Here is a 26124-nt window from a genome sequence, read left to right as displayed (position 1 = left end):
CTGCAGAGTGTTCTTGAATGAGGGGCTCATATAAATGAAAATTGCTTAGATTGTAGTTGCTGACTACAAACACCTTCAGAAGCTGGGAAGAGTTGTCTTTCTCTGAAAGATCAGGTGGCTCTCCTTCATGGCTGTTAGTGCAGGTTTATTGTATTCCACCTAGAAGGATTACCAGGCTCTTTCTTCTCTTACAACAATAGCACATTGTAGCAGGATAAAAGGGTGATTAGGAATGAATCTATCCAAAGACCTTGGTGTTTGTTACATCACTAAAATGAAGTGGCTGAGATTTTTTTTTAGACCAAAACAATCCTGCAAATGAAAGTTACTAGTTCTGCATAGTTTCGTTTTGTTCTTTCAAAATTCAGCTATAATTAAAATGTTTGGGAGTAGAGTTCTTTTGAAAATCTGGTGAAATAAGATATAGTGTCTTTAACGAATCAAATCTGTGTGTTTCATTGGATAACATTTTATATTTTAACTAACAGGTGTACAGGAGGCCGGTTATACGGGTAAGATTACCTTTGGCTAGCAGTGAACGGCCTCCTACCTGTGTGTCTCTTGTGCTGTGTGAGATCTTGGTGTGTCAAGCGTTCTTCTTTACCTCATTAATGGGTTTTATGAACCAGTCAGACCATTTTGCTATGCAGTGCAACAGCTTCTTTGCCATAGAAATGCTTTATATACATTACAATGTTTTCGTGAGCAATAAAAGTCAATGTGTAAGAGAGCAATATTTTAAAATTATGTTATGAATGTGCAATACTAACTTCAGTTTTATTACATTAATTTTGACAAAATGGATGCTTGCAATTCAGGTTTACATGCTTCAGAGTGCAGAGTACTGTGTTAGCAGCTCTAACATGTCTATGCTAAAGAATACCAGTGGTGAAAGCATTAAGTCTGTGTCTGTCCTATTTAAATAAGTTCCAAATTCATGCTTGCCTTTGTACTTGTTTTACATTAGTTGTTACCAAGCTGTAACAGGATTGAAGGTTATGTTTGAAGTTAGGCACTAGTGCAATGACCTACATCTTTTTAATGATAATTTTGATACTAGAGCTTGCCCATTGTTCATTGAAGATTAAGAAGGGCCTTGTTTTCTTGCCCCTCTCTCTTAGTAACATTTATGGAGTGAGAAGTGATCTGGATAGTGTTTTGACATTGTTCATGAAATGCGTCCAACACTTTTATTCAAACAAAGACCTCTTGTTCAGTCTGAAGCCAAGAGATGAAGTCTGAATGATTTCTTTTTCTCATCCATTGTTTACATATTTTAAAATGATGTGTTTAGTCCAATCATCCAAATCCACAAGTTGATCTTTTTTTTTTCTTTTAAATAGCTAACGCTTCAAATAATTGGTCTGAGTTGAGTAACAAAAACTGGTTTTGTTCAGTTTTTCCCAGTTCTGTGTAAAGGCTTTGATATTTGAATGGTCTGCTCTGCTTCTTTGTCTTTCATATATTTAAAATTCTTTGGTGTATTTGCTCATTGTCCTGCTGGTTTTCTTCCAGAGATCACAATGTCTATTTTTCTTTGATTTCAGAAACAACATAATTATAATCTGAAATTTAAGTAATTTCTGTATAACAGAATTCTAGCCATACCTAAATGTTAGTAGTCCTTTATAACTTGAAAGGGTTTTTTAAGTGCTTACAATTTTTTTAACTCATGTAAAGTTCAAATTATCTGAAGGTATCTGAAGTCCTTCTTCTAAGTTGTTTCTTGAGGGTTCTGTAGAAATCCTGTAAAAAGAGAAATTGACTTTTAACAAACATTTGTAAATTTAGACTGAGGCTGATTTTACAGTCTGACCAAGTGAGAAGTTCTTTGCATTTAAACTGGGAGTAATAGACTGTCATGAGCACAACTTCTCTCCAGTTGTTAAAGAAAGAAGACGGAAGAACATTTTTGGCTGAACATACTAAAACAATTCCTTCAGCTGACCTGATGACATTTGTGCTTCTTTCTGGTGTGCATAAGGACCTTATGTTTATTAAAGAAGTTTAATTAATGTTCAGGATTTGCTGCCAATTGATGCAAAAATCAATTAATGTGAAAATGTGAATTGTTTGCCTATTTTGCTGTGAGTAGTGATTTTAGGTTCTGTGAAGTTACTGGCTGAGTTTCAAGCCACAACATAGAAGTTGCTGGAAAGATACGTTAAACTATAAAGTTGAGAGTTCAGTTACAACGTGTTTTACACAGTAAAGCATTTTTAAAGTCTCTAGATACTTCTATTTGGTGTCGACCTGGTTTTTTCTGTGAAAGATTGCATGAGTTTTCCCATAATGCTGCCTTTGCGAGCTGTACTCAATTTCTTCTAGTGATAAGCATGTGGTGTTTTTGAAATTAATTTTCTTCACTGTAAGGTTATTTGTCTTAAAAAGACAGTACATACTTTTATGTTCTTATCTACAGAGCACTGATTCTTTTGTGAAAAAGGGAGTAAATTTTTCATTTTGTGTTGTGCCAAATAACGTTCAAAGGATGGTGCTAATAGCTTGGATTCCTTTCTGTGGAAAGTAATGTGTGCCAGGAGTGGAAGATTTTGGAAAGCTAAACTGGAGTCGAAGTATATGCTGTCTTTTTAAGGAAATTTTTAAAAAGGGAAACAAAAACTGAGAAGATTCTGTCCTTTCACCTGTTGTTTGCATTTTTTTTGCTGTTACTTCTCTCTTGCTCTACTGCTGCCTCATGCAAAGCAGGAGATTCAGGATGGACACAATGGCTATCATTCTGAAGCAGAACCTGATCAGGTGGCAAGTTTTACTCATCTTTCATTCATTAACTGTGTAGCAAGGTACTATATATTAGTACTCATACAGTGCATACAAATCTTACATTTCTTATTCAAGAGAAGCCCTAGAAAGCATTTAGTGTGTAACTGGTTATGTGATAGGCAGACTTTTCTTGCAAGGTCATGTAGTCTAAAATGTAATGCTGAACATAAGCCCCACACAACAGAGCACATCCATCCTCAGTTTGTAAGCACTGGCTATTTCTCTACACATTGTTTTTTGTGATTGGGTGCTGCATGTAAAATTTCAATAGTTTTCAAGGAAATCTGAAGCCAGAGATCAGCTGAAATATTTTTAGAAATTATTTATTAGTGAGGGCTTGTGGTAGTCTATTTGGAAGCAGACAGATCCTCCCAATTACGTATATGTGGGTCAGAGCTGCAATACAAGGGAAAGGTTCCTTGTTTGCTTTAACAAGTTAGCCCATTATATTTATTCAGGATGTAAAAAATTGAAACCCTAATATCTCATCATTTTGACCTGAGATCACTTTCACTCGTGGTCCTTAACAGACCCACAAACTGTTTTATGCTGTATTACAATCTTCAGTACATTGTAGATCTTAGCTGCCAGCAAAGGACCCAAAGAATCCATCATGTATCATTCAGCAATGAAGCCATTTACCTCAATGAAAAGTTATGAAACTAACCAGTATTTTGAAATTGCTAATAGTTCTTCTGTATTTTGTTGTTACTTCATTCTTAATCCGACCTTCTGGATCCAAAATTCCTATAGTGAACCTATTACATAACCTGTGGCACTCTCAGTAAGGTATTGATTGAAATAAAGCATTGTGGGGTGCTTCTTGCTATCAAAACCACAAAGTTAAAATGTTAAATAAAGTTTCTGCCATATAATTTTCTCAGATGAAAACAATCAAATATTAAATAAGCAGCATTAGAATTAAAAAAATAATAAGAGCTTGAAAATGTTCTCAAATAGATAAAATACCCCAAATAATACCTGCATTCAGCAAAACACTAACAAAATGTTAATTACTAATTTGGGCTGATCTTATTGTTCATATTTTTGTATGCTATATGTAGCTAGCATGTGAAACTAATTGTTGCATAAATGCTTTGTTACTAATATGTTACTAATGTGTATGTCTGTGTTACATTTTAATACAAAAATTTGTGTTTGGTTGTTTTTTGTTCCTTTCTTTTACTGTGGTACTGTTAGTACAGTTGTGTGATTTAAAAAAGGACACACTTCTTGTGTTTCAGTAATCTGGTAGTAAAAGCACTTTGCATCAAAATATATCGATGTGGTACAGATGGAGACTGAGATTTACTCACGATTTTGGATTTCTGCCAGGCACTGCGGGATGGAAACAAACTAGCACAGATGGAAGAGGCTCCACTTTTTCCTGGAGAATCAATCAAAGTTATCGGTAAGTGTACTACTGAGTGCTGCATTGAATACTATTAAATTGCTAGTTTATTTAAAAACATAATATTATTTCCTTTTGACTTTTGTTATTTAATTTAATGCCACTTTAGATTAACTGATTAGATGTGGATTTCTTTTCTTTGTCTTTTAAATCCAAGTGTTGGCAGGAGAAACCAGATCCAGAGGATGACTTGCTCCATATAGATAATTTCTTTTTTTCCTAAGGATTTTTTGTTCCATAGAGGTGTATGTATTGTACTTCTGCTTGGGGGTGCCAAGAATGTGTCATAGCTTCAAAATTGTAGTATCAAAAAACATGAGGTTGCAGTAAACTTAGTTTCCAGTTCTTAGGGGGATTTATTTCGCTTTGGCTTGTGACAGTGAGCTCTGTGTTAGCAGTGCAGTACTTCACTAGGAAAGAATACCCACAAATAGAAGTGAAAATGAATATGTGGGCATAGAACTGAATTACTTGGAGGTTGGGTGCATGTGGATCAGTAATTGCCCCTTTGGATGCTCTGTCTTTCGGGTGAGTGTGGGTGCTCTGCACCTCAGGGCAGGGACCAGAGCTGCCTGCAGCTGGGGGTACCTGCAGGGTGTTGGGGACCTGCCTGCCCTTGCTGCAGCCCTGCCCCAGGTGCTGAGGAGCTGCTGAGCAGCAGTGGGGCTAAGGAATTTGATTGCTTTCATTGCTGAGATAAAGACAACTCTGCAAGAATAAGCTTTCCTAAAGAGGTCAAGCATCAAAATCTTGTGAGTTTCAAATGAAAATAGATTGTTATGGAGTAAATGTCTATAACAGTAAAACAAAGCTTTAATTGATCTGTTTTCCAGCTAAGGATGTTATGTATATCTGTCCATTTATGGGAGCAGTCAGTGGTACGCTCACAGTGACGGACTTCAGAATGTTTATCAAAAGTGTTGAGAGGGTAAGACTTCACTATCTATCTGCCTATTGTTTCAGGTAGGAATGTTGCTGAAGTAGATTTCAAAAAGTGACAAATTCAGTGAAGTGTGATGTTTCACAGCAGTCTACTAAACAGGAATTATTGTTGGCTCTAATGAAACACATATGAATAATATTAATTTGTATTTCTTCTAATGTAATAAAATTGTTTTATATACAAATTTCAGGATCCACCTTTTGTTGTTGATGTTCCCCTTGGAGTTATAAGTAGGGTTGAAAAAATTGGAGTACAGAGCCATGGAGACAATTCATGTGGTATAGAAATAGTTTGCAAGGTAAGGCATGGTAGAGATTTTTTAATATTAAAATATTTTCATTTCATTTTTCTATAAGAGGAATCTGCCAGCCCATGTGCTGTTTTTCTGTCTGATCAGTTCCCTGTATTTGAATTGTGCTTCATTTATTTCAATTCCTCTATGATACTTGCAGTCTTAAACACTTCTGCATTTTGTCTCAAGGGTGAATTCAAAGAAAAAGTGGCTATTTTTATATCAAGCATCTTTAATGACACTCCTAGTTATCTCATATGAATGCTTACAGAACTCTGTTCTCTTGGGGGTTAGATGATGTCAGTGACTTTGTGTTCCATATATGCCTTCCTTCAAATGTCTTATATTTGCTTTTTCTTTTTTTTAATTTATCATAGAGTAAAACTGTAACTTATTTTTGACAGGATATGAGAAATTTGCGGCTGGCCTATAAACAGGAAGAGCAGAACAGATTGGAGATCTTTGAAAACCTTGTAATACGTGCATTTCCTGTTTCTAATGGACTGGTAAGTCTTAAGATGGAGAGGAGGCTGTCACTGGCTCTCCTCTTTTGGGAAAGTGTAGGGGAGGAAATACAAGGGCTTTATAACAAACTTTGAAGTGTTGATTCATAAAATCTGTTGCAGAGCAGGCAGGCCATTCTGACCCTGGGTGCTTTTTGTATTAATTCATCAAACACTGCTGTGTCCTGCTATTGAAGTTAATTTATAAATAACCCTTGAGATCTAGATTTGCCTAATGTTGCTGATTAAAAATATGTATGTATTGACTCTTATTTTCTGCAGTAGGTAATTTCATATAGAAGTTCTGTCTAGTACAACAAATAGGTACAATTAATCTTGTTATTAGTTAGCTGCAGAATTCTGTTTCCATTTGCCTGGGTGGGTAAGGAACTGGTCAGGAGTAGGAAACCAATTTTCTCATCTTGGCATTGCCATTGATGTGTTGTGTGATCAGAGGCAAGTAACTTGAACTTTCTGTTTCCTGTCTTGGTTTTGTTAATTTTAAACTCATACTTAATGGAGAAAACTATTTTTAATCCTCTTTCTAGCTCAGTGTTTTCCAGTCTTGACTGACGGTGTTATGTCTGCTGTTCCAAGAGTTTTATAAGTGTTAGATTTGAAATACTGGAGTGTTCACTGTTTGGAGCTTGTTGTGCATACAACCTGTCAGGCAGTAATTTATGATTTTGTTTTGTTGTCTTTAGCCTCTTTTTGCATTCAGCTATAAAGAAAAGTTTGCAGTTAATGGCTGGAAAGTCTATGATCCAATGGCAGAATATAAGAGGCAGGTAAGTTATAGAAGTACTTGGTGTGGTTTTTTTTCTCCATCTCTCCCAGAGCCATTTAAACAAGGAAAAAATGTTACAGAAAACTCATCATTTTCAGCTCTTGCTACATGGACTAACTGCCTACATCTCATGTTTGGGTAATAAAATGCAAGTGGCCTGAGTTTGAGTGCATTGAGCACCTGCTAAAGTTGATGGAGGTACAGGTGCTGAGTACTTGAGCAAATTGGTCTAACTTAACATGGTTCTGAAATCCACATTTTTCAAGTGCTGTTTCTACAAAATACAGGCTTTATAAAAAATTGAATTTGAGTAAGCAGCATTAAACAGAAGACTGACTGTTGTTTGTAATTTTAAATCTACATTTTCCATATGGTTATTTTCCATATCAGTTTAGTAGGAAAGACTTCCATTGGTTTATGATTCAGCATGAATACCTAAGTTTTTAACTTATTTAAAAGAAAACGTGGGCATGCCTTTTTTTAAAAAGGATGCAGGACATAAAATTTTTCATTGCCCGAAACTCAGATATGTAAAGGCCTAACCTGAAAAATGCTAAACTGTTTTTACTTTCATACAGGGCTTGCCCAATGAGAGCTGGAAAATATCAAAAATTAACAGCACCTATGAGCTTTGTGATACGTACCCTGCTGTTCTTGTTGTGCCAACCAGTGTAAAGGACGATGACCTCTCAAAAGTGGCAGCATTTAGAGCAAAAGGGAGAGTTCCTGTAAGTGAAACTTGTACAAGAGGATATAAGTGCTTCTGAAATTTGTAGCTTACAAGAAATTATTAGTGTTGTTTTAGGCTTTATTTTTTAAATAACAATGGGATGGCTTCCTTCCTGAGATGGGGTGGGGGGCAAAGAAAGAAGAATTAGGCTCAATGGGTTTAGAACTGAAGAGAGCAGCTCAAGTGTGAGTTTAATTGTGCAATTATTGTGTCATGTAGTAAGTTTTTTGTTTAGAGTTAGCACTTCTAGGCCACAGTGGTGTCTGATGCTCTGGCATGTATTAGCTTGATTTGGAGTAGAATGTGTCATGGCCATAGTGCTTTGCTTGAGATTAGACAAGGTAGCATTAGAACCCCTGTAAATATGGTAGATGGTGTTGGTTATCATGCTTAGCAAGGTAGTGTACAGGTCCATAGCCTTCCACATGGAAGCAGTTTCTCTTCTTCCACTGCCCTTCTTTTTCCAGTTTGAAAGATACAGGCTAAGTTGCTATTAGAAATAAAAGCTGAGATGTTTAGAATCACTCTGTACTCCAGCCTCAGATTTGGGATGAGCAGTCAGTGCTAGTGTGCTGTCAATATGCTTTTGCATCGGCCTGTCCTTAAACTTGCATTTGTTGATTTGCCAGGAAATAATGCCAAATAGGCATGTGATTGTCTAGTTGTTCTCTGGCCTGCTGCTTTTATAGTAGTATAGTAAATTAAATAGTATTCTCTTATTCCAGGTGTTATCCTGGATTCATCCTGAGAGCCAAGCAACAATAACACGATGCAGCCAGCCATCAGTTGGCCCAAATGATAAGCGTTGCAAAGAAGATGAAAAATATTTGCAGACAATAATGGATGCCAATGCTCAGTCACATAAACTTATCATCTTTGATGCCAGGCAGAATAGTGTTGCAGATACGAACAAGGTAGGTTGGTATCATAACTAGCATTAGTTCATCAGCCTTATTACAAGGCTGAAGCTTGAGCCAGATACCAGGATATGGAGAACCTGATGCTGAAAAGAGATAAGAAAGGGTCCCTAAAGAGGGCAGGGGAAGGAAGGTAAGTTGCTTGTAGCATTTTGGAAAGGCTGGCAGGAATCAAAGGCAGCATGAAGATATAGCTGAGAAATCATGCAGTAAAGCTCACAGAAGATCAAAGCTTTCATCAGTAATAAGGGGAAGGTATATGGATGGATTATCAAATGTAGCCTGTTCAATTAGAATTTCTTTCACCTAAAAAAACACCCTCTAGTTTTTTTAGAAAAACAAAAGCCAAAAATATGTTTTTATTAGGGCTAAAATAATCCGTTCTCTCAGAAAATGCTGAAACTTGAGCAAAATAATTCTCTCTGTCCCTGAAGTCCTATACGTGTTCTTCTCATTGTCTGTTTTTTACCTTTTGAATGACAGGCTAAAGGTGGAGGATATGAAAGTGAAAGTGCCTACCCAAATGCAGAGCTGGTCTTTCTGGAGATTCACAATATACACGTAATGAGAGAATCCCTGCGGAAACTTAAAGAAATAGTTTATCCTACTATTGATGAGACTCGGTGGCTGTCAAACGTGGACTCCACACATTGGCTGGAATATATAAGGGTAAAATGTTTTTGATGTGAAAAATCAATTACTTTTTTAAACCATATTTTTAACTTGCACTTCAGAAAATATTGCCAAAAAAATGTTGAAACTCAAGCATGTTGCTTTAATCAGGATAATCTTGTGAAAAAGTTTTATTTTTAAATAGTCACTTAGAACACAGCATTTTAAGCATTCCATAATAACTTTGTATGTCCAGTTTTAGGTACTGGCAGACAGTGAGTTAATTCCCAATAGCACAGTATCGTATTTACTGCTGGACACTGTTTTATTTTCTTGGGAAGGAATGTTAGTGAGCAGTCCAGGGTTATCCCTCTTGTTTGGAAGAATGCCCTGGGAACTTCAGATTATATTTGAGCCACTGCCAAAAGGGCTTGACTGTGAATTCTGCAGTCCTTCTCATCCTTCCCTCCTTCAGTGCAATGTTACTGTTCTTGTGATGGGCACCTACATTTTCATGGGCTGTTTGTAGTCAGTGATCTATCAGGTTATCATCTGCCCTATTTAACGTAATATTAAAATAAGTCACTACCACACTCAGTTTTACAGTCAGTTTCACTAACCTTTGAAATTATTTTAGAGTAGATTATTTCATTACCACATTCAATCCGCTGTTTATGATTAATGTGGATGGAGTGTAATTTGTTTTATTAGCAGCTGGCTCAAATGTCATGCAAAACATGTTTGGGGTCGTTGATTAGTTTGACTGTCTGTTCAGCAGTGCCAGCTGACAACTGCAGCAGAGCCAGTAGAGGGAGCAAACATGAAATTAAGAGTCATATTTAATGATATTTTGGGAACAGTTTAATTTTCTTCTTTTCTTGAATTTGAACTATTTGAAACAGCTTTGGGAATCTTAGTATCTGGAAACTTTTCTTACCACCCTGGCATTAAATACAGTAGTCTATTGTGTGCCCATGGTCACCTTTCATTGCTGCTGACTCTGGTGAGGTTATTGGATTAGGCAGTGTCAGGAGTGAACTTTGATACCACTGTCAGACAGGCAACAATAGCACAGCAATTGGAAATTTCATTTAAATTATTTTAAAGAGTTGACACATGTGTGACATTATTCATTAATCTGTCCCTTACATGCTGCTTCACATTAATGGTACTGACAGCAGAAACTGCAGGCTGATTTTTTAAAAGCTGCCATTATTGTGTTACTGTGTTGATAGTAACTTTCTGAGATTTTTTCCAAGAATTCCTTGCCTTTTGACTTGGCTTGTAATAGCATTAACAATCTACAGCTTTACTCTTAACACATCTGCTGATTTCTGGGCTCAGACCAGTGTGGCTGTGTCCCAGTTTAATGCAATGCATTACTGGAAACTCACCTTCCAACCCCTGGCACCCACAGCGCTTCAGAGATGGTCCGGGAGTGTCTGTGAAGGCACCAGTAACTCTCTGTGTATGAAGGTAGGAGTAGCAACGTGGGTCACTTGGTGCTTATTGCACACCCAGGATATCTTCTGTCTGAGGGTAGAACTTGCACTATTAACTGTTTTTCAGTTCTTGTTTTTTAAGCCAATCCAAAGCCAGTTATTCATGAAGAGCCCTAACTGAAATACTGTGATGGTTACTAAGTTTTGAAACATCTGTAAAGAGTAATAAATTTGTAGAGGAAGCTGTTTTCTAAAGGCTGTTGTCCAAAGTGGAATAAAGTGCTTCACATACTCCACAGATACTTGCTGAATTAATAGTAAATGTGTTTTCTGTCTCCCATTTTTTGCTCATTTCCTGTACCTGTTCTGTTATTCCCAGCTGTTTTCCTTCAGAGGCATCTGTGTTCTCTTTAAAGCAAGCTATTGCGTACCTGTATGTTAAATAATAAATAAATTCGTTTTCTGCTTTTATTGAAGACCAAACTGTTTTTCTATTTAGTGCAGTAGAGATTTCTAACTGAAATAATTGGCAATTAACTAGTTCAGACCACGAACTCGGCTCTCTCATAGGCACTTTTGTATTATTTCTTGATATTTCCACCCTGGCATCCTTCAATTCTACCATAAAAGATATGCTCAATGAAAGATAGAATCAATGGAAATTGTCTCTAAAACATGGTTCTTGGAAGAGGTTTGAAGACTGGTCTTGTGCACAGGTTCTCCAGCAGATGCTCGCTTTCCTACTTCCCAGAAGATGTTTTTACATGCCTGGGAAGTGAAAAGTGCAAATATTTTGCAAGATTACATTTTCTGATGTTGGAATGCAGAATAGGAATTCTTCTGTGGTCCCATTTCTAGTGGTTGTTTTTTTCCCCCATATATTTTTCAGTGCCATGAGAGGTCATGTTAGAGACAAGTCTTCACAGGAGAGAGTTTATTTAAGTTTCTAAAAAGCTAGAGGGTGGCATTAGGGAACAAAATAGGTGTGGTTTTGAGTGGGGACAAGAGTAGCAAGTTCACACAGGTGATCTAAGTCCTGTGCCATCTCTGTCCTGTCCTCTCCTGCATTGCTCCCAAATCCAGGCTATTGATGGTCAGCTCAGAAGCTGAATGCAGTGTATACTGCATGCACCAACAAATCAGAACAGGCTCCCAGCCAGGGTTTTCTGGGTTTGTTTGGGTTGTGTTTTGATATAGATTAGCTGGATGATTTGTCCCTTTCTCTGAACTCAGTAGTTTCAGTTGAACTGAAAATGGAGCAAGAAAGAGTGATTGATTAATGTGAAATGAGCTTTGAAAACCTCAAACTTTCAGCCTTTGGAATAGATTACAGTATTTGTGTCTTTTCATCATAATACATCAGAATATCAATTAATTTAGAGAAGGGATTCCCAGGTTCATTTGTTATGTGCTGCTGATAATGGAGAGCTGGTAAGAACTCCGTCCTGGACAACAGAGTGCACGCAGTTTTTGTACCTCTAGGAATATACAGACCACCATTTGGAAACCTCTCATTTAAAGCATTCTCATCAGGATGATTATGTAATTAATCTGAAATTTTAGAACGTAATGACTTTAAGAGTATAAAATTATAACTTTTTTTTTTTTTGTAGAGTTTTGGATAGTATTTAATACTCTTGTTTCTTCATTTTTGTTTAAGATGCTTCTTGCTGGAGCAGTACGAATTGCAGATAAAATTGAATCTGGTAAAACCTCTGTAGTGGTGCACTGCAGTGATGGCTGGGATCGAACTGCACAGCTCACTGCACTGGCCATGCTTATGCTGGACAGCTATTACAGAACCATCAAGGGCTTTGAAGTTCTTGTAGAGAAAGAATGGATAAGTTTTGGACATCGATTTGCAATGGTAAGCTGGAAAATTTAGTGTGCAGTTTGTCACCTTCAGGGCTTTTACTTTGAATAGGACATTTTCTCAGAGTACTCTGCTGCATTTTAGTTGTTGTCTCTGGTGTGCTTTTAATGGTCTGAGTGTGTCAGAGAGTTGTGACCTGTTCATTTTTAACAGGAAACCTCTATGTGGCATATAATATAAAGTAAATAAAAATGAAGTGGTTTGAATGCAGTGGAGAGAAAAAGTCATGTGGCTTTTTTAGGAGAATGAGGGATTGTAACTTATGTTATGGAGCTTATGAATGGAGAACCAAGAAAAACAATTAAGGTACTAAAGTGTAAAATGGCTGGAATTATTACTCTGATTTAAGGTTGAAGTGTTTATTTAACACATGGGCTAATGGGGAATTAGAATAAATTGTTATGACATTCTGTGGGCTCTGACTCTTAAGATGGTTTAGTAGAAATGGCATGTAGTTATGACAGGTGGAGATGGAATAACCATTTTTTCAGTTCAGTCTTAAATAAATTCCTACCAGTTTCACTCACTGGTAGAAATCAGTGGCTGTGCAGTAGAAGATGGGGAAACAACTGGAAGAGCTTTCCAGCTCTGCTCAAAAGTGAAGGCATGTCCATAAGTGAATACTGGGATGCATTTTTAGTAGTTGAAAAGTGCAAGTTAACATTATGGAAGACTTGCTTGTCTTGTTCACTACTGGAACATATTTAAGAGTTCCTGAGCTTCGCAGTGTTGGGATGGTACTGCAGACACACCAGACTGAAATGCAGTGTGCTCTGACTTCCAGCGAGTGGGACATGGAGATGATGATCATGCGGATGCTGACAGATCTCCCATTTTCCTTCAGTTCATTGACTGTGTTTGGCAAATGACAAAGCAGGTAAGATGCTGAAGAGTGTATTTCTATGAGGTATCAGTCTTTGACTTGGAAACATAATTTGTGTAGGAGAACACATTCCTTTACAGAGCAGTAGCTTGTTTACCTGGAGTTAGTTGCTCTGTGGCTGCACTGTGCACACAGAGGGAAACTTTGACTCAAAGTGAGGTACAAGGAGCTAGAGATTTTGTCTTGAAACCAAAATACCTGCAGTTTTTTTCTGTTTAAAATAGGCTTACAAAGGGTTTGCTGTTTACATAAATAAGAGTTATTGATGAGATAAATGATTTGTGTTGCATGTTCACTGGTGGAGTAGATGTTCATGTGGATTTATATTGTCCTTAAGAAACAGCAAAAATCTGGGCTGATTGTGAGCTGAGGTTAGTAGAAAGTTCTTTTATATATGTCTCAGATGTTAACATTTTTATCTTTATGTATACAGGACAGCATTTATACCAAACAAGCCTATTCTCTGATAAGTTTTCTTACTTCCATCACTGTTCTTAGCTCTAGCTCAGGGGAGATCTTTGAAATTAGTGATCCATAAGTACCAAAATATTCATCTTCTCATTTTTGTTCTGAAATGTTAAATTATTGAATGGAGTTAGTCTTCATTTTCCTTATTTGTGCCTCCATGAGCAAAACCTCAAGGTTTTTCTGAGCTTTTATATTGCAATTCTTTAATGGGGTAATTGAAATAGGTTGTCCACATGAAGGCTTTATTTCCAAGTGATTTAGCAGTTCTTGGTGCTTGACTCCTTTTTTTTTTTTTTCCTTCCTTCCCCTCTCTCTTTTCTTTTTTCTTCTTTCCTTTTTTTTCCTCCTTGATCTGTGCTTTTATGGTAAAAGCTGTTAAACTGAAGTCTGTCTAGTATGTGATTTGTTTTGAAGGGAGGAGGATAACAGTTTGGTTCCATATGATCCTAGCACTCCCAGATCTCGTACCTTGTTCTGAGCATGGTTCTTAAAAACTTACATCATAGTTGCCAAAACTTGTATTCAAAACAGTCATCTTTGGTGCTTTACGAAAGTTCCCTGCTGTTGTACTGGGCCCTTGTCCAGGGGGTCTTGTAGACTTTCTCTTTCTGTGTATCTCTATTTCAACATTAACATGCTATTTAGTATGGCTGGAGAAAATAAATGAAAAAATCTGTCCCTCTTTCAGAGGAAAGCTAATAACAATAGCAAAGAGAAGCAGTTCTAAACACCTGGTAGGAACAAAAGTCCTCTGGGGAGATCCTTAACTGAGAGCAGCCTCTTCTATTTTTGTGATCTCCCTTGCTGCCTCCTATTTCTTGCTATAAACAGTTTAGTTCCTTCTAGTTTAAAAAACAGAAAGGGATGAGGGCAGAGGGGGAATCTATGAAACATTTTGCCAATACCACATTCAAAACCTGGATCCAGAAATTGTTCTGAAATTCGTGAACAGCACTGATATTGAAAAATCATTAATGTTGCACAGGAAAAAAAATAGAAAAAGTTGTTCTTGAACAGTTCTTGCCCACTTATTTCTATTTTTCAGTTGACTTGAACACTTAGAGAATAGATGTGGAGACTGTGATTATATTGACACAGACCTTTGAAAAACAGGATTCCCTTTTACCGTTGCGCAGATCACTTGCTCATAAAACACTGATAGTTCTGTGCCTTACAGTTCATGGTAAACATATGTGAAATGTTCCAAAGCTCAAATGAGTGTTAATGACCTCAGGAGGGTGTAAGGGCTCTGGTTTGAACATGGGCTAAAAGCAAGCAAATAGGCTCTTTTGGGGTCTTAAGAGTTATATTCTTAAAATAGTCACCTTAAAACAGTGAGAGAATCTCTTAACTTCCCACTAAGATACAAATTTCCAGATAGCTTCAGGCAATGAAATTTAGTCCTTCACAGCCTAATATTTTCCCTTGGGTTTATGGTCTTCATGACACACAAATATAATAACAGAGAACTTGAGAGAAATACATTGACATCAGATTTTAATAAAAAACATACGGTGAACTGATTTCCCTCCTCTTTTAGTAAATTCTGGTGATACTGAGTAGCAGATGTCCAATTGGAAAGACCACATGTGAGCTGATGAAATACTGATGCCTGGTGAAAATGAAACAGAACTGTAAAATTTGCATGTAGCACTGCAGTTTAACTTCCTACCTTTCATGCACAGAACCCTCACAGGAGGAAGGTCTGTTTAAAGTCTTCAACAGTCAGCTGTTGCTGGAGGTGCATTTTTCACTGCATTCAGCAGTGCACTGTTCCTCTGTCTAGGGTTCAGTAAACCATTATTGTCCATTGCACAGTTGTTTGTGCCAAGTGTTTCAATGTTAAATGTTACTGTAGTACAGAACGAGTTCATTGATTAAAAAGCAAGTGTATTTTGAATGTCTCTGAATCACATGCCACTTGTCATCATCAGACTTAAACAAGATAATTTCTTTTTTTAAATGCTGCTTTAAAAAACCCCCAACAACTCCAGCAGCAACAAGTGGGAGATTTTAATGACCCATGTGTTTTCTCACAATTAGTGGATTTGACAAGAAGTAAATTTTCATTTGGGGAATTTTTCCACCTGAATTTTCAAGCAGACGCTAATAGGCTGGGAACTACAGAGGAAGGCATTTTTAGGTCAGTGATTTTTCAGCAGCAGTAATAGAAACTTTACAGTCTTGATACATCAGCTCCAACAGTACAACTGTTGTATCCAAAGACAGGGTTTCAATGAAGTGCTATCACTTATTAATAAACTAGTTGGAGTGCAACCACTGATGTATGGAATTTTGAATATGCTTCACTGGATTAGAATAGTGGCCATGTCAGCATCCTTCTGATTAGTATGGACCTGTCACAACACACAACCCTGATGTGACAAGGCTCATTAAATGCTTTCAGTTAAAGAGAGTCCCTTTAGGAGATGCTTTGTCTTCAAAGTTTTTTCCAAATATCATTTTGATGCTTTGCAAATTATTTTTGCTCTCTGTATCTGGTTGCTGCTTTGAGCTGGACACAGCAGGCTGAGGTCAGAGACCCACTGAATTTTCTCCTGACTTGGTTCAGCATACCTGCTTGTCAAGTTCTGTTCATACTTCCTTAAAGTAATAGCTGTGTTTTTAACATCATTGTTTTGTAATTAAGTTTTGGCACGATTTCCTAGAGAGAAGGAAGTTCAAAAGTACTAACTTATGAACATGACAGAAAAAGAGATTTTGATAATCTTAATTTCCTCTATGCCTTATGAAAAGAAATGGTGAGAAGGCTGAAAACAGCCCTTGATTTGTGAGAGAAGCCCCAGTGTGAGCACAATGTGCTGGTGAACAGTGCACAGTCTGTAGCAGAGTAATAAGAAGGTTCCCATTCATTTTCTGTTTCATGATGCTGATAATCTCCTTACTCAAAATTTTCAGTCAAAAGTTGGTATATATTAGCTTGAGAAGTCTTGGAAAGAGAATGTTTTTACAATGTTTGACTTAGCTCAATATTCTTTTTATAGAACATTGTTTAAAACTTAGATCTTTCTGGATTTAATACAAGCACACCCATTGTGTGTTATTCAGCTCTTTACTTTCAACATGAATAAACATTTGCCCTTCATAAAGCACAGCTGACACTGAAGAGGAATTTCTGGATCAGCTAGTTCACCCACAGTCCCAATTGCTGTGTTACTCCTCCTAACTATAGGAGTCATCTTTATTTTAAGTAGCTCTTGAATACGCCAAAGTATTCAGTGTTCTTTAGTGGCACAAAGCAGAAGCCAGTCCTCCGCCTTCTACATATGTGAAATACTCACTTAAGATTTCTCCACATAACAGGAAATTCTGCCTTATAAATCTAAAACTTTGCAGTTTAGACTCCTGTGAATATGTATGCTTTCAGAGGGAGTGCACAAAGTTTGTTTCATTTGTCCTGAATATTATTCTCTTATAACATGCTCTTTATTGTTAATGAGAGAAATGCTTCCTTAAGTCTTCTCAATTTTTTATTCTTCTAAATGTCTATCATTCCATGTCTGTATTTGCTACCCTTGTCATACTGAACACAAAGTTATTTTGACACATCAAGCAGTTGCCATATGTAGTTCTACTGTGGTATTTGACTGAAGAAGGACTTTTTCCATCTGAATGGGCAGCAGCCCTTGGAGTTTGCAGTAATTTCTTCCTTTATGGATTTTTAGAGCACTACAGATTAGGAGAAACATTTTCAGATTTCTGACTGATTTTCTTAGAATATATCAGGTAACCTCTGCTTGTGAACAAAATACCTAATGGTCCTCAGGGGGAATAACAGTTCTTTCATTTCAGATGTACAGGATTGACTTTCCCATACAGAAGAAGAGGGATTAAAGGCTTATTGTATATAGCTGATGGTAAACTCAGGGGGTGTAATGGAGAAAAGTAACTTCGTTGAGTAGAAAGTGAAAGAAAAATTTTTTTATATATGTTAAGCACAATGTATGTGCAGTAGTCTTTATTATTGAATTCCTTGCATGTTGAAATAGGAAATAAAACTCTTAAATGCCGTTATCTTATTTTTTTCTTTTTTTTTTCCCCCAAATGTTTTCTTGTCCCGTAATAAGATATAAAGCGTATGTTTAAGAGGGTTCAGGGTAGAGCAAAATACTGTTAGAGCTTCTTAAAATGGATTGCTTTGTATCACCAGTTTCACATCAGCTAGTGTTTGTATTCTGGTATACTTGGATAATGAATGCAAAGTATAGCTCTGAGAAGTATTGGTAAAGAAGTACGTAGGTGAAATGCATTATTGAAGTGGGAGTTACTGAAATTGCTGAGTTTTCCTGAAAATAATCCCTAAATAGGAAAAAAAATCTTACCTGAATTATTTGGTTATTTCCTATGTCTGACTTTCTTCCTTTCTACTCTGCTTAAAACAAAATTCAAAGTAATTTTACAATTTTTTTTTAATATCAGTTTCCTGCAGCCTTTGAATTCAACGAGCTATTTCTCATCACCATTCTGGATCACCTTTACAGCTGTCTCTTTGGGACTTTCTTATGCAACTGTGAAAAAGAGAGATTAAAAGAGGTAAATAATTTGTATAATGCAGATTCTTGGTTTTCTGATTTTATATGAAAATGCTTAGAAAATGACCTAAGAACACTTGAGCTGTGTTTTTGGATACTTTTGTCACATAGTCTTAAAAAACAATGCAGACATTACATTTCATGGTATGAGAAATATATACTGAGTGCCCTGCTGTTATGTGAGGTGGTACTTAGGTGTCTTTAGTTGTCATCTGCTTGGGGGCTTGGGGGTTTTAGTAAGTCCTCTTGTATATGTTTTTAGCCAAAATACAAAATTTTAAATAATACTAATTATCAAATTATATTAGCATTTCTATTACTATTTCCAGAGGAGCGCCTATGGATGACTTGGCAGGTTACTATGGGATATAACTGGATGGAACTTGTGGTTGAGGACTACAGAAATTTAAATTAACTAAATGAATGAAGTTAGGACTCAATGAAATATGTGTTTGTGAAAAAAAAAAAAAATTAAAGTTTGTTAATATTCCAAGTACACTTTTGCTTACTTTTGGCTTTGTTGTTTTTACTACCTCATATTTTTAGAGCAAGTTACAATTCCTTGTGATATTTAGTTTTGCTTTTTTTTTTTTTTTTTTTTTTTTTTTTTGGTTTGTCTCTACTACTTCTGTAGGGGAAAAGTTGCATGTAAATACCACAAGATGGAGCTGAATAACATGTTCTCAGCAAATGCAGGGTTTCCAGACAGCTTTCTTTCATAAATAAATAGTCAGATGCAATTCTCAATAAAGAAATGCAATTTAAGACACAGCGGTAGTAGAAACACATGCTTTACAAGACTGAAGGAGTTTAAAATTGCAAGATGAATCTGATGTAAGTTCAGATTTCCAGTCTTTGATCTAATCATTATTATGCTGATTAAATTTAGAGTAATGCAACTTTCAGAAGTGCAAGTAAAGGTACAAATAGTCAATTCAAAGCATAATATCAATTATTTGTTAGGAGCAAATAGTGTGAGTGGGAAAATTGAATAATTATTTTTCACAGACGCTATTTTGGATCTTCCAAACTCCCTATCTCTTTACTGATATTCTTGTTAAAGCTAATTTTTTTAGTTTAGTTGGTCAGTGTGTAACCACATATTTAAGTAGCTGTATATATTGCTGTAAATTATGAGCAGTACAAGTTGCTTTTGTTCAACTAGACCTTAGTGTCTCTGAAAATAATATGCCTAAATCTCCTTTTTCCATTAGCCTTGGACCAAAACAAGTGTTCAGATGTTTTGCTAAATTTTTAAGGCTGTTTAATGATCAGCTATCAGAAGTGTTCTCAGACTGCATGTAATTTTCTAGCAGATAAGGTAAATTTCACAGACAGAACTAGTGATATGTAGATACTAACATCATAGTTTAAGATTTTGCAGTCCATGTCATTAATTATTTTAACTTTTTTTTTTCAATCAGGAGGTGAGCACAAAGACTGTATCTCTGTGGTCCTACATAAACAGCCAGTTAGAGGAGTTCACAAATCCCTTCTATGTAAACTATGAAAACCATGTGCTGTATCCTGTTGCCAGTCTGAACCATTTGGAACTCTGGGTGAACTACTACGTCAGGTGGAACCCGAGGATGCGGCCTCAGGTAAGAGCTTTCACGTGTCTTCAGTGCTTTGGTGAAGGTCACAGAGATTAAGAGAAATTACTATTTTTCCTAGTGTCAAATGCAGCCTTTAATTCAAAAGTGCTCATCTGTTGCACGTATTTCAGCTGTCAGGGGAAAGGGTGTTTGTCTTGAAGATGATGCAGGATGTGTTCAAACTTGGAAAAAGGATGTTTTCCTTAAAGTCACCCTCAGACTAGGGAGTTATAGTATCACTGTATTGGTTTGTAAAGATTCACGGTCTTTTTTTGTCAGAAGATTACTTTAATAACACTTCTATAATACTTCGTAACGCTTTTTAATACTTTTATTGCCTTAACCTTCTCGTAGTTTTGTGTACCTTTGTTTTTGATCATGTTTTGCCCTTTACCAACACTGACATAAAATATAGCAGCAGTTTCTGAAAGAACTGGACTATACCAACTCATTTTGCAGGCTCTCCAAATGAAGCATCGCGTGGATGCTTGTTATCAATTGACTTTTATAGTTTTAAGCTGGCATACTAAAGATTAAACACTCCCCATACATGCTCCTTGATTCATCCAGTATTTGTTCTTATAAGTAATGTCTGCTATTCAGATAAATCTCTAAATCTCATCAGACAAATGTTCCATATGCTCTCATGCTTAGAAGTCTGAAGAAAGAACATTCAGATTGTGTCACAGCCGTAATATATCTGAGTGTGCTACACCATATCTTTATTAAGGTAACATTCCAAGGTACCCCTAAGCATATTATGATAAATTACCTGTATTAAGTGATTGCTCAAAAGCTGCTTTCATCTTCTAGCAGTTAGAATGAGATGCAGGTTTCAGATTTATTAGACATCCACAAGTCAGAGGCTGTAGTAAAAGATGGTGTTCCAAGGTAAGTTTCAAGGACACTACACTGGTAGAAGTCCAGGTATCTGAAAAATATCTTCTGAGGTCCTGGGAAAGTCTGGATTGCTTGTTTCTCTCACTGAGGTGTTTCCTCTGAGCTGCTTTGTTTCTCTTGTACTTTGAAAGATGGTGTATTTTAAGTTATATACTTTTCAAGTGAAATTGTCAGCTGCTTTTTAGCAAAATAAAATCTTTCCTTTAGCCTGTTTGGTGAATATCATTTGGGTGGGTTTTGCACTGCCTGCAGTAGTGTCGGTTTATGACTATTTGATTGAGATCTCCAGGCCCTGAGAACAGGCTTTGTGAACCACATGAAAGCCAGTCCTGGTCTAAACGAGGGGAGGGTGGGGAAGAGATGATATAATGAGGAAATACCAGAGCTGTCATCAGTGAAAGCTCTGCTCGCTGCCTCTCTGTCGCAGAGTGCTCTGCCTGCTTCTCTGGGAGATGCTCCTCAGTCACTCTGGCACGTGAGACTCATTCACTGTCTGAGAGCAGGTCCCTCCATCAGCAGCTGAAGGCATCAAAATGTGATGGTCCTGGTAACTGCCTTGACTTTACTGCCACCTGCTTTTCTCAAGGGACTTTAAAGTGTTTCAACTTTTAGTTCTACCACGTAAGTTTTATCACGTGGAGATACATCATCCCTTTCCTCTTGTCTCTGGCCTGAATTTATGTGATATTTATGACCAACATTTGGGAGTGTTTCACATCTACTTGGATAAATTAGCAGCAGAAATTACAATTTTTTGTTGCAGAATTGCATTCGCCAGTCTACTTATGAAAGCGCAAGCTTGTACAAGCACATAAATAAATAGTTTCTGCAGTCACAATATACTAGGTTTGCTTTCCTCTCTGTTTGCATTGTCTGTTGTCACACCCTGTTAACCAATTCAGTAACATTCAGACCCATTCAGTGACAGAAAAAAAGACAATGACCCTTGTGATACCCAGCAGGTCTTCACTTATCTTCAGTGAAAAAAATTCTTAATCAGTGGATTTATTAAAATAATGGGCATCCCTGCCTAATGATAAAAGGTGGTTTTGTTTAATATCTTTTAATGTGTACTCTCATTTTCAACTAAATATAAGAGAAAATTAAATATTCAACGTAAGTTCTCTGATGATTAGTTCAAGGCAACCTTGTGCTGTTTTATCAGCCGCAAAAACATCTTCAGACAACTAGAACATGTTTATTGTTTTCGAGGAGCTCACCAAAAAGGAGAAAAAGCCCAATAGGTGAATTTAAGGGAGGATGAATAATAGTACTTTTAATATAATCAGAAGGGCTCTTTGGTACCTGTTTCCAACCAATTTTGTGTTATGGGAGAGAAGTCTCAAGAGCAGAAGGGCAGGTTTTGGTTGGAGGCAATATTTTAGGTTTTCGCATTTCAGCTTGATTAGTGAGCTTGATTTTTAAATGGACTGAGAGAAGTTGATCACTGCACTTCATTGCCTTTTCTACTGGACATGAGCATATATGACCTATAAATTTTTTTTAATTTGAAAATTACTGAATGTTAACTTGATATAACCATGTGTTTTTGTATTATTGTATGCTGTCTTAAAATACCTGTCTCAAACTTCTATTGGTGTGGTACGGTCTGAGCATGTTCTTCATTGCTCTAGGACATACAGAGTTCAGTACTATTCTTATGTTCTGTAAAGATTGCTTAGAATGATACATCTTCAGTTCTGCCTAAGCTTTGTGGAAGCCTGAGGTGGTGGTTTTGATAGTGTTTATTTGCCTCAAGAGCCCCATTTATTTTGTATTGCAGTAGGTCCTGTGTACTTCAGGATGCGCAGCCTCTTTCCGTAGGGTTCAAAGCTCAGGAGTCTGAGAAGTGACCACTCTGCAAAATTCTAGGTTAAATGTGGACATCTCTTGTTGCTAAATTGTGCTTCAACAAGGTCATTCTAATTCTTAAGTGAAATAAAACGTTCTTTGGTTTGAGTTTGGAGGTGTTACATCATTATTGACTTCTTGTCCCAAGAAAATTAGATTTAAATTCTATCTTATTTGAGTTCATTGACTGAGAAGACCTTTTTCAGATTTGCCCTTTCTTTGAGTTGGAGAAATGTGTATTTGTATGTGGCATGTGGAAGAGAAGCTCCTCCATTCTCTCCTGCAGAGGTGTGGGCTCTGTGGGTATGTGCTCCTGGCCTTACAGATGACCCTACTAGTCTGGAGTACATTAGATAATACGATGCTTTTGAATTTTTTTCAGCTGATATATATTTTTCCCTTTTCTAGATAGTCATTTTGTCCTCTTCTTGATACTGGTTTGAGTTCTGGCTGCCAGATGTCATTAGTATCTCTTTGGACAACTCTGGAAGGTGGGGAGAACACAACAATCATGTTCTTGAATATGATCTCCGCAGGGACAGTATTTTTGAACCAACATACCCTATCATTCATATGTGCAGACCATGAGTAAAAGTTCTGGTCCTTTCAATCCAAGCTGTGAGAGGCAAGGCAAGGAAAATAATGCATTTTAGTCACCAAATTTTGCACAGTCTATTAGGATATGTTTAGTTCTTTTTATGCTTTCTTGGAAATGATGTTTTAACCCTTGGAGGACAGGGCTTAGTTTGATTTTCATTATATGTGGGGTTTTTTTTATTTTTCTATGCCTGGTAATTTTTCTTCAAGCTCTGTTCTGTAAATTTGGCCACAGTGTTAGTGTTAATACCATAGAAATCCCTGTAATTTTTCAAATTCATTCTTTCCTTCGTGTGTGGACTGTCATCCAGAGTAAAAGGCTAGCATCATCTATAACCTAGAAATTCAATTCAGCTACTGGAATGGGATCATGTGCTAAAGGCAATCCCAAAACTTCTGTGGAAGAGCCAGGGAATTTCTGTTGGCAGGTTAGCAGCTCACTTAAAGATGTGAAAGGGAAAGGTAGGAATAAGTAAAGCTGTTTGTTCAGTATATACAGAAATAACTGTAAAGTATGTAAATAAAAGCAGCTTACAGTTGCTGCTTTTATTTGCTGCTATTGCAGAAGGATTTGATGTGTTGAACAATTGAGCAATCAGATGTTAGCTGAGCTTCAGTGTCAATAAACACAAAATATCGTATAGCGAAAACAACAAATAAGATCCTGAGTGTCACTGGGAAAATTGCTGACAATAAACTGGAAAACATAATTACTGAAAGGGTTTATCCTGCATGTAACAGGATAATGTGTAACTTCCTGCATATAACTTGCTGCCTGGCATGTGGAGTGTTCATGTATTTATCTCTACCTTCAGTCTCACTGCCTAGTGTGTTCCTCTCTGAGCAAGTTGACATTCGTTATGATATTTTTGAAAGTCCACACATTTGATTTACCACCATTTTGTGGCAGGACAGAGCTATCACATGGCTCTGGAACTGCTTGGCATTGCTGATTCTGAGTCCCTCTGTTTGAATGAAAGAGCAAGGCAGGAGATGTCAGGAGAAGGAACTGCCTTGTGGGTTGGACGGCTGAATGTTAACCTTAGCAAAGGAGATTCCATCCCTGCAGTTAATAAAGGGTTTCTTGTGAGATGAGGCAGGTTTTGGCCAGTACCTGTGTACCGGTTTGGCCAAATTTAGAAATATATCCTCTGAGAGGAGGCAGGTCACAGACCACCCCCTCCCCCACCAGGTTCGGGAAAAAATAAATTTTCCTCAAAGGAAAGTGAAAGAGAAAAAAAACTATTTATTTAACAAACACACGAGAAAAGGAAAATAATGCTAATTAATAAAAATCTCTGGCTGTGGAGAAAAAAACTGGGGAAGTGTCAGAGTCCTCCCTTTGGTCTCATCAGAGCTGGGGCTTGGCCCAGGGCCAGGCCCTCTGTGCTCGGTGGAAAGTCCTCCCGATGTGCTCTGATATTGAAGCAGTCCAGTAGAAAAGGGAGCAAATCTGAAATTCCAGGAAAGGAAAAGCAAAGTTCAACTCTCAGTCTCTCTCCAGAGAAAAATAAGCTGAACAACTGGCCAAAAGCTGACTGGAAAGCAGCAAACTGGGTGCCTCCTCCCTCCCCTGCCACAGCTGGGAAAAAAACCTGCTATCTGTGTGTGACCTTGAACAAGCTGCAAACTGCTTTGAGAAAGTTTTGCTCAGTTTTTCCTTCCCCCTCTCAGGCTCAGTTTAAAGGCATAAAAAGGCACAAAAATTAATTTCTGGGCATAGGGCAGTGATATGGGATACACATCCTAAAGTCACCCCAAGACAACCTGGTAGCTTCTCTCTAGTTGAGTGTCAAGATTTCCAGAGTCTGATTTATCACAGATAACTTTCATCTACAGATAAAAGTCTCAGTATTCAATCAGTATGGAATAAAATAGAGACTAACTGCTTATCCTGGATGCTAAAAGAAACTGTAGTTACCTGAGAAAAATAAATTGTTATCCTGTAATGAGCATCAGAACATGCACAGAATGGGAGAAGCTAGTACTGTGCAAATAATCTTCATTTTTGAGAGTTTCTAACACATTTGGAAGGGCAAGCACTCAATTTCTGTCATGTCTCAGCTGTCTAAATCTAAATGGGCTGTAGGTTTTAACAAGCAATGGCTGTAGGTTTTAACAATCAGCTTGTAGCATGTGCAGTTTCCTGAGTCTGGAAATCTATCAGTTGTTCCAGTTCCCACCTGGTAGGATTCATAATTTCTGTTTGCTAGTCCTTGCTTTTCTGGAAGGCCAGGGGTTTTTGCTTAGTTTCTCAGGAGCACACCTCTACAAGAAGTGTGGAAGTATTGACTATTATTGAAAACTGCTGTCTTAGTCATTTGAGATTGCCTTTTGCTACAAGTATCCTGTTAACTACGCTCTCAGAGTTCCAGTTCTTCACAGAGAGAAACAAAAAGCTCAAGTGAAAGATACTGTTGTCTTTCCAATGCACAGAGTAGGTTTTTGGAAAACTGACAGTCTTACATCAAGCAATGAATTTAAAATAACCATTTTCTTCTGCAGCCTTTCTTCCCTGTTGCTAAAATAGATAAAGTGTGCTCACTGAACAAGACAAAATGCATTCACTGTTGAACAATTTTCATGTGAATGACTGTCCTTGAGCTCGTACAGTAACACACAGTAGATATCCATCCAATTAAGACTTGGCGGTACTGTAAGTGAGTAGCTATTATAATTTCTCTTGTATCTATCCTTGTGTTGACAAATTTTGCTATCCAAAAGCACTTCAGGATCCTGAAGGATTCCTTGGGAATGAAAATTTGAAAATCAATACTGAAAGTGAACTGTAATAATTCTGTGAAGAGGAAGGCTTGAATTTTTGAGGAAATGAAACTGCCTTATGCCTAGATGGTTTTTATATGGGATGTAGTATGTCTATGGTATAGCATAATTATAGTTTCTCTGTGGGCATAGTTTAAAAAAAACCAGTATTTTTCCTCAAATCCTTCCCCAGCAGGAATAATTCATCATAACTGTGAAG

General features: G+C 37.1%; 1 protein-coding gene across 9 annotated transcripts in view; it reads left to right on the top strand.

The window, feature by feature from the left end:
- The window catches only part of MTMR1 (myotubularin related protein 1), a 38967-nt gene that overhangs the window by 5035 nt on the left and 7808 nt on the right, over positions 1-26124 (top strand). Inside the window, exons 2-15 of one of the 9 annotated variants that reach the window (XR_007206749.1) lie at positions 489-512; positions 4120-4195; positions 5029-5123; positions 5329-5436; positions 5835-5936; positions 6638-6721; positions 7299-7448; positions 8176-8364; positions 8851-9036; positions 12082-12288; positions 13079-13171; positions 18086-18199; positions 18833-19032; positions 19623-19710. Coding sequence is in view for 8 of the 9 variants with exons in the window: in XM_048318701.1 (XP_048174658.1) it covers positions 4150-4195; positions 5029-5123; positions 5329-5436; positions 5835-5936; positions 6638-6721; positions 7299-7448; positions 8176-8364; positions 8851-9036; positions 12082-12288; positions 13079-13171; positions 18086-18199; positions 19623-19799 (1551 nt within the window). In the remaining variant the exon portion in view is untranslated. The other 8 variants (XM_048318701.1, XM_048318699.1, XM_048318703.1 and 5 more) reach the window with 8 other exon arrangements.

Source organism: Corvus hawaiiensis, chromosome 14, assembly GCF_020740725.1.
Source record: "Corvus hawaiiensis isolate bCorHaw1 chromosome 14, bCorHaw1.pri.cur, whole genome shotgun sequence".
NCBI classification, from domain to species: Eukaryota; Metazoa; Chordata; class Aves; order Passeriformes; family Corvidae; genus Corvus; species Corvus hawaiiensis.
Note: the sequence above shows the minus strand (reverse complement) of the source record. Positions and strands in the feature narration are given on the sequence as shown.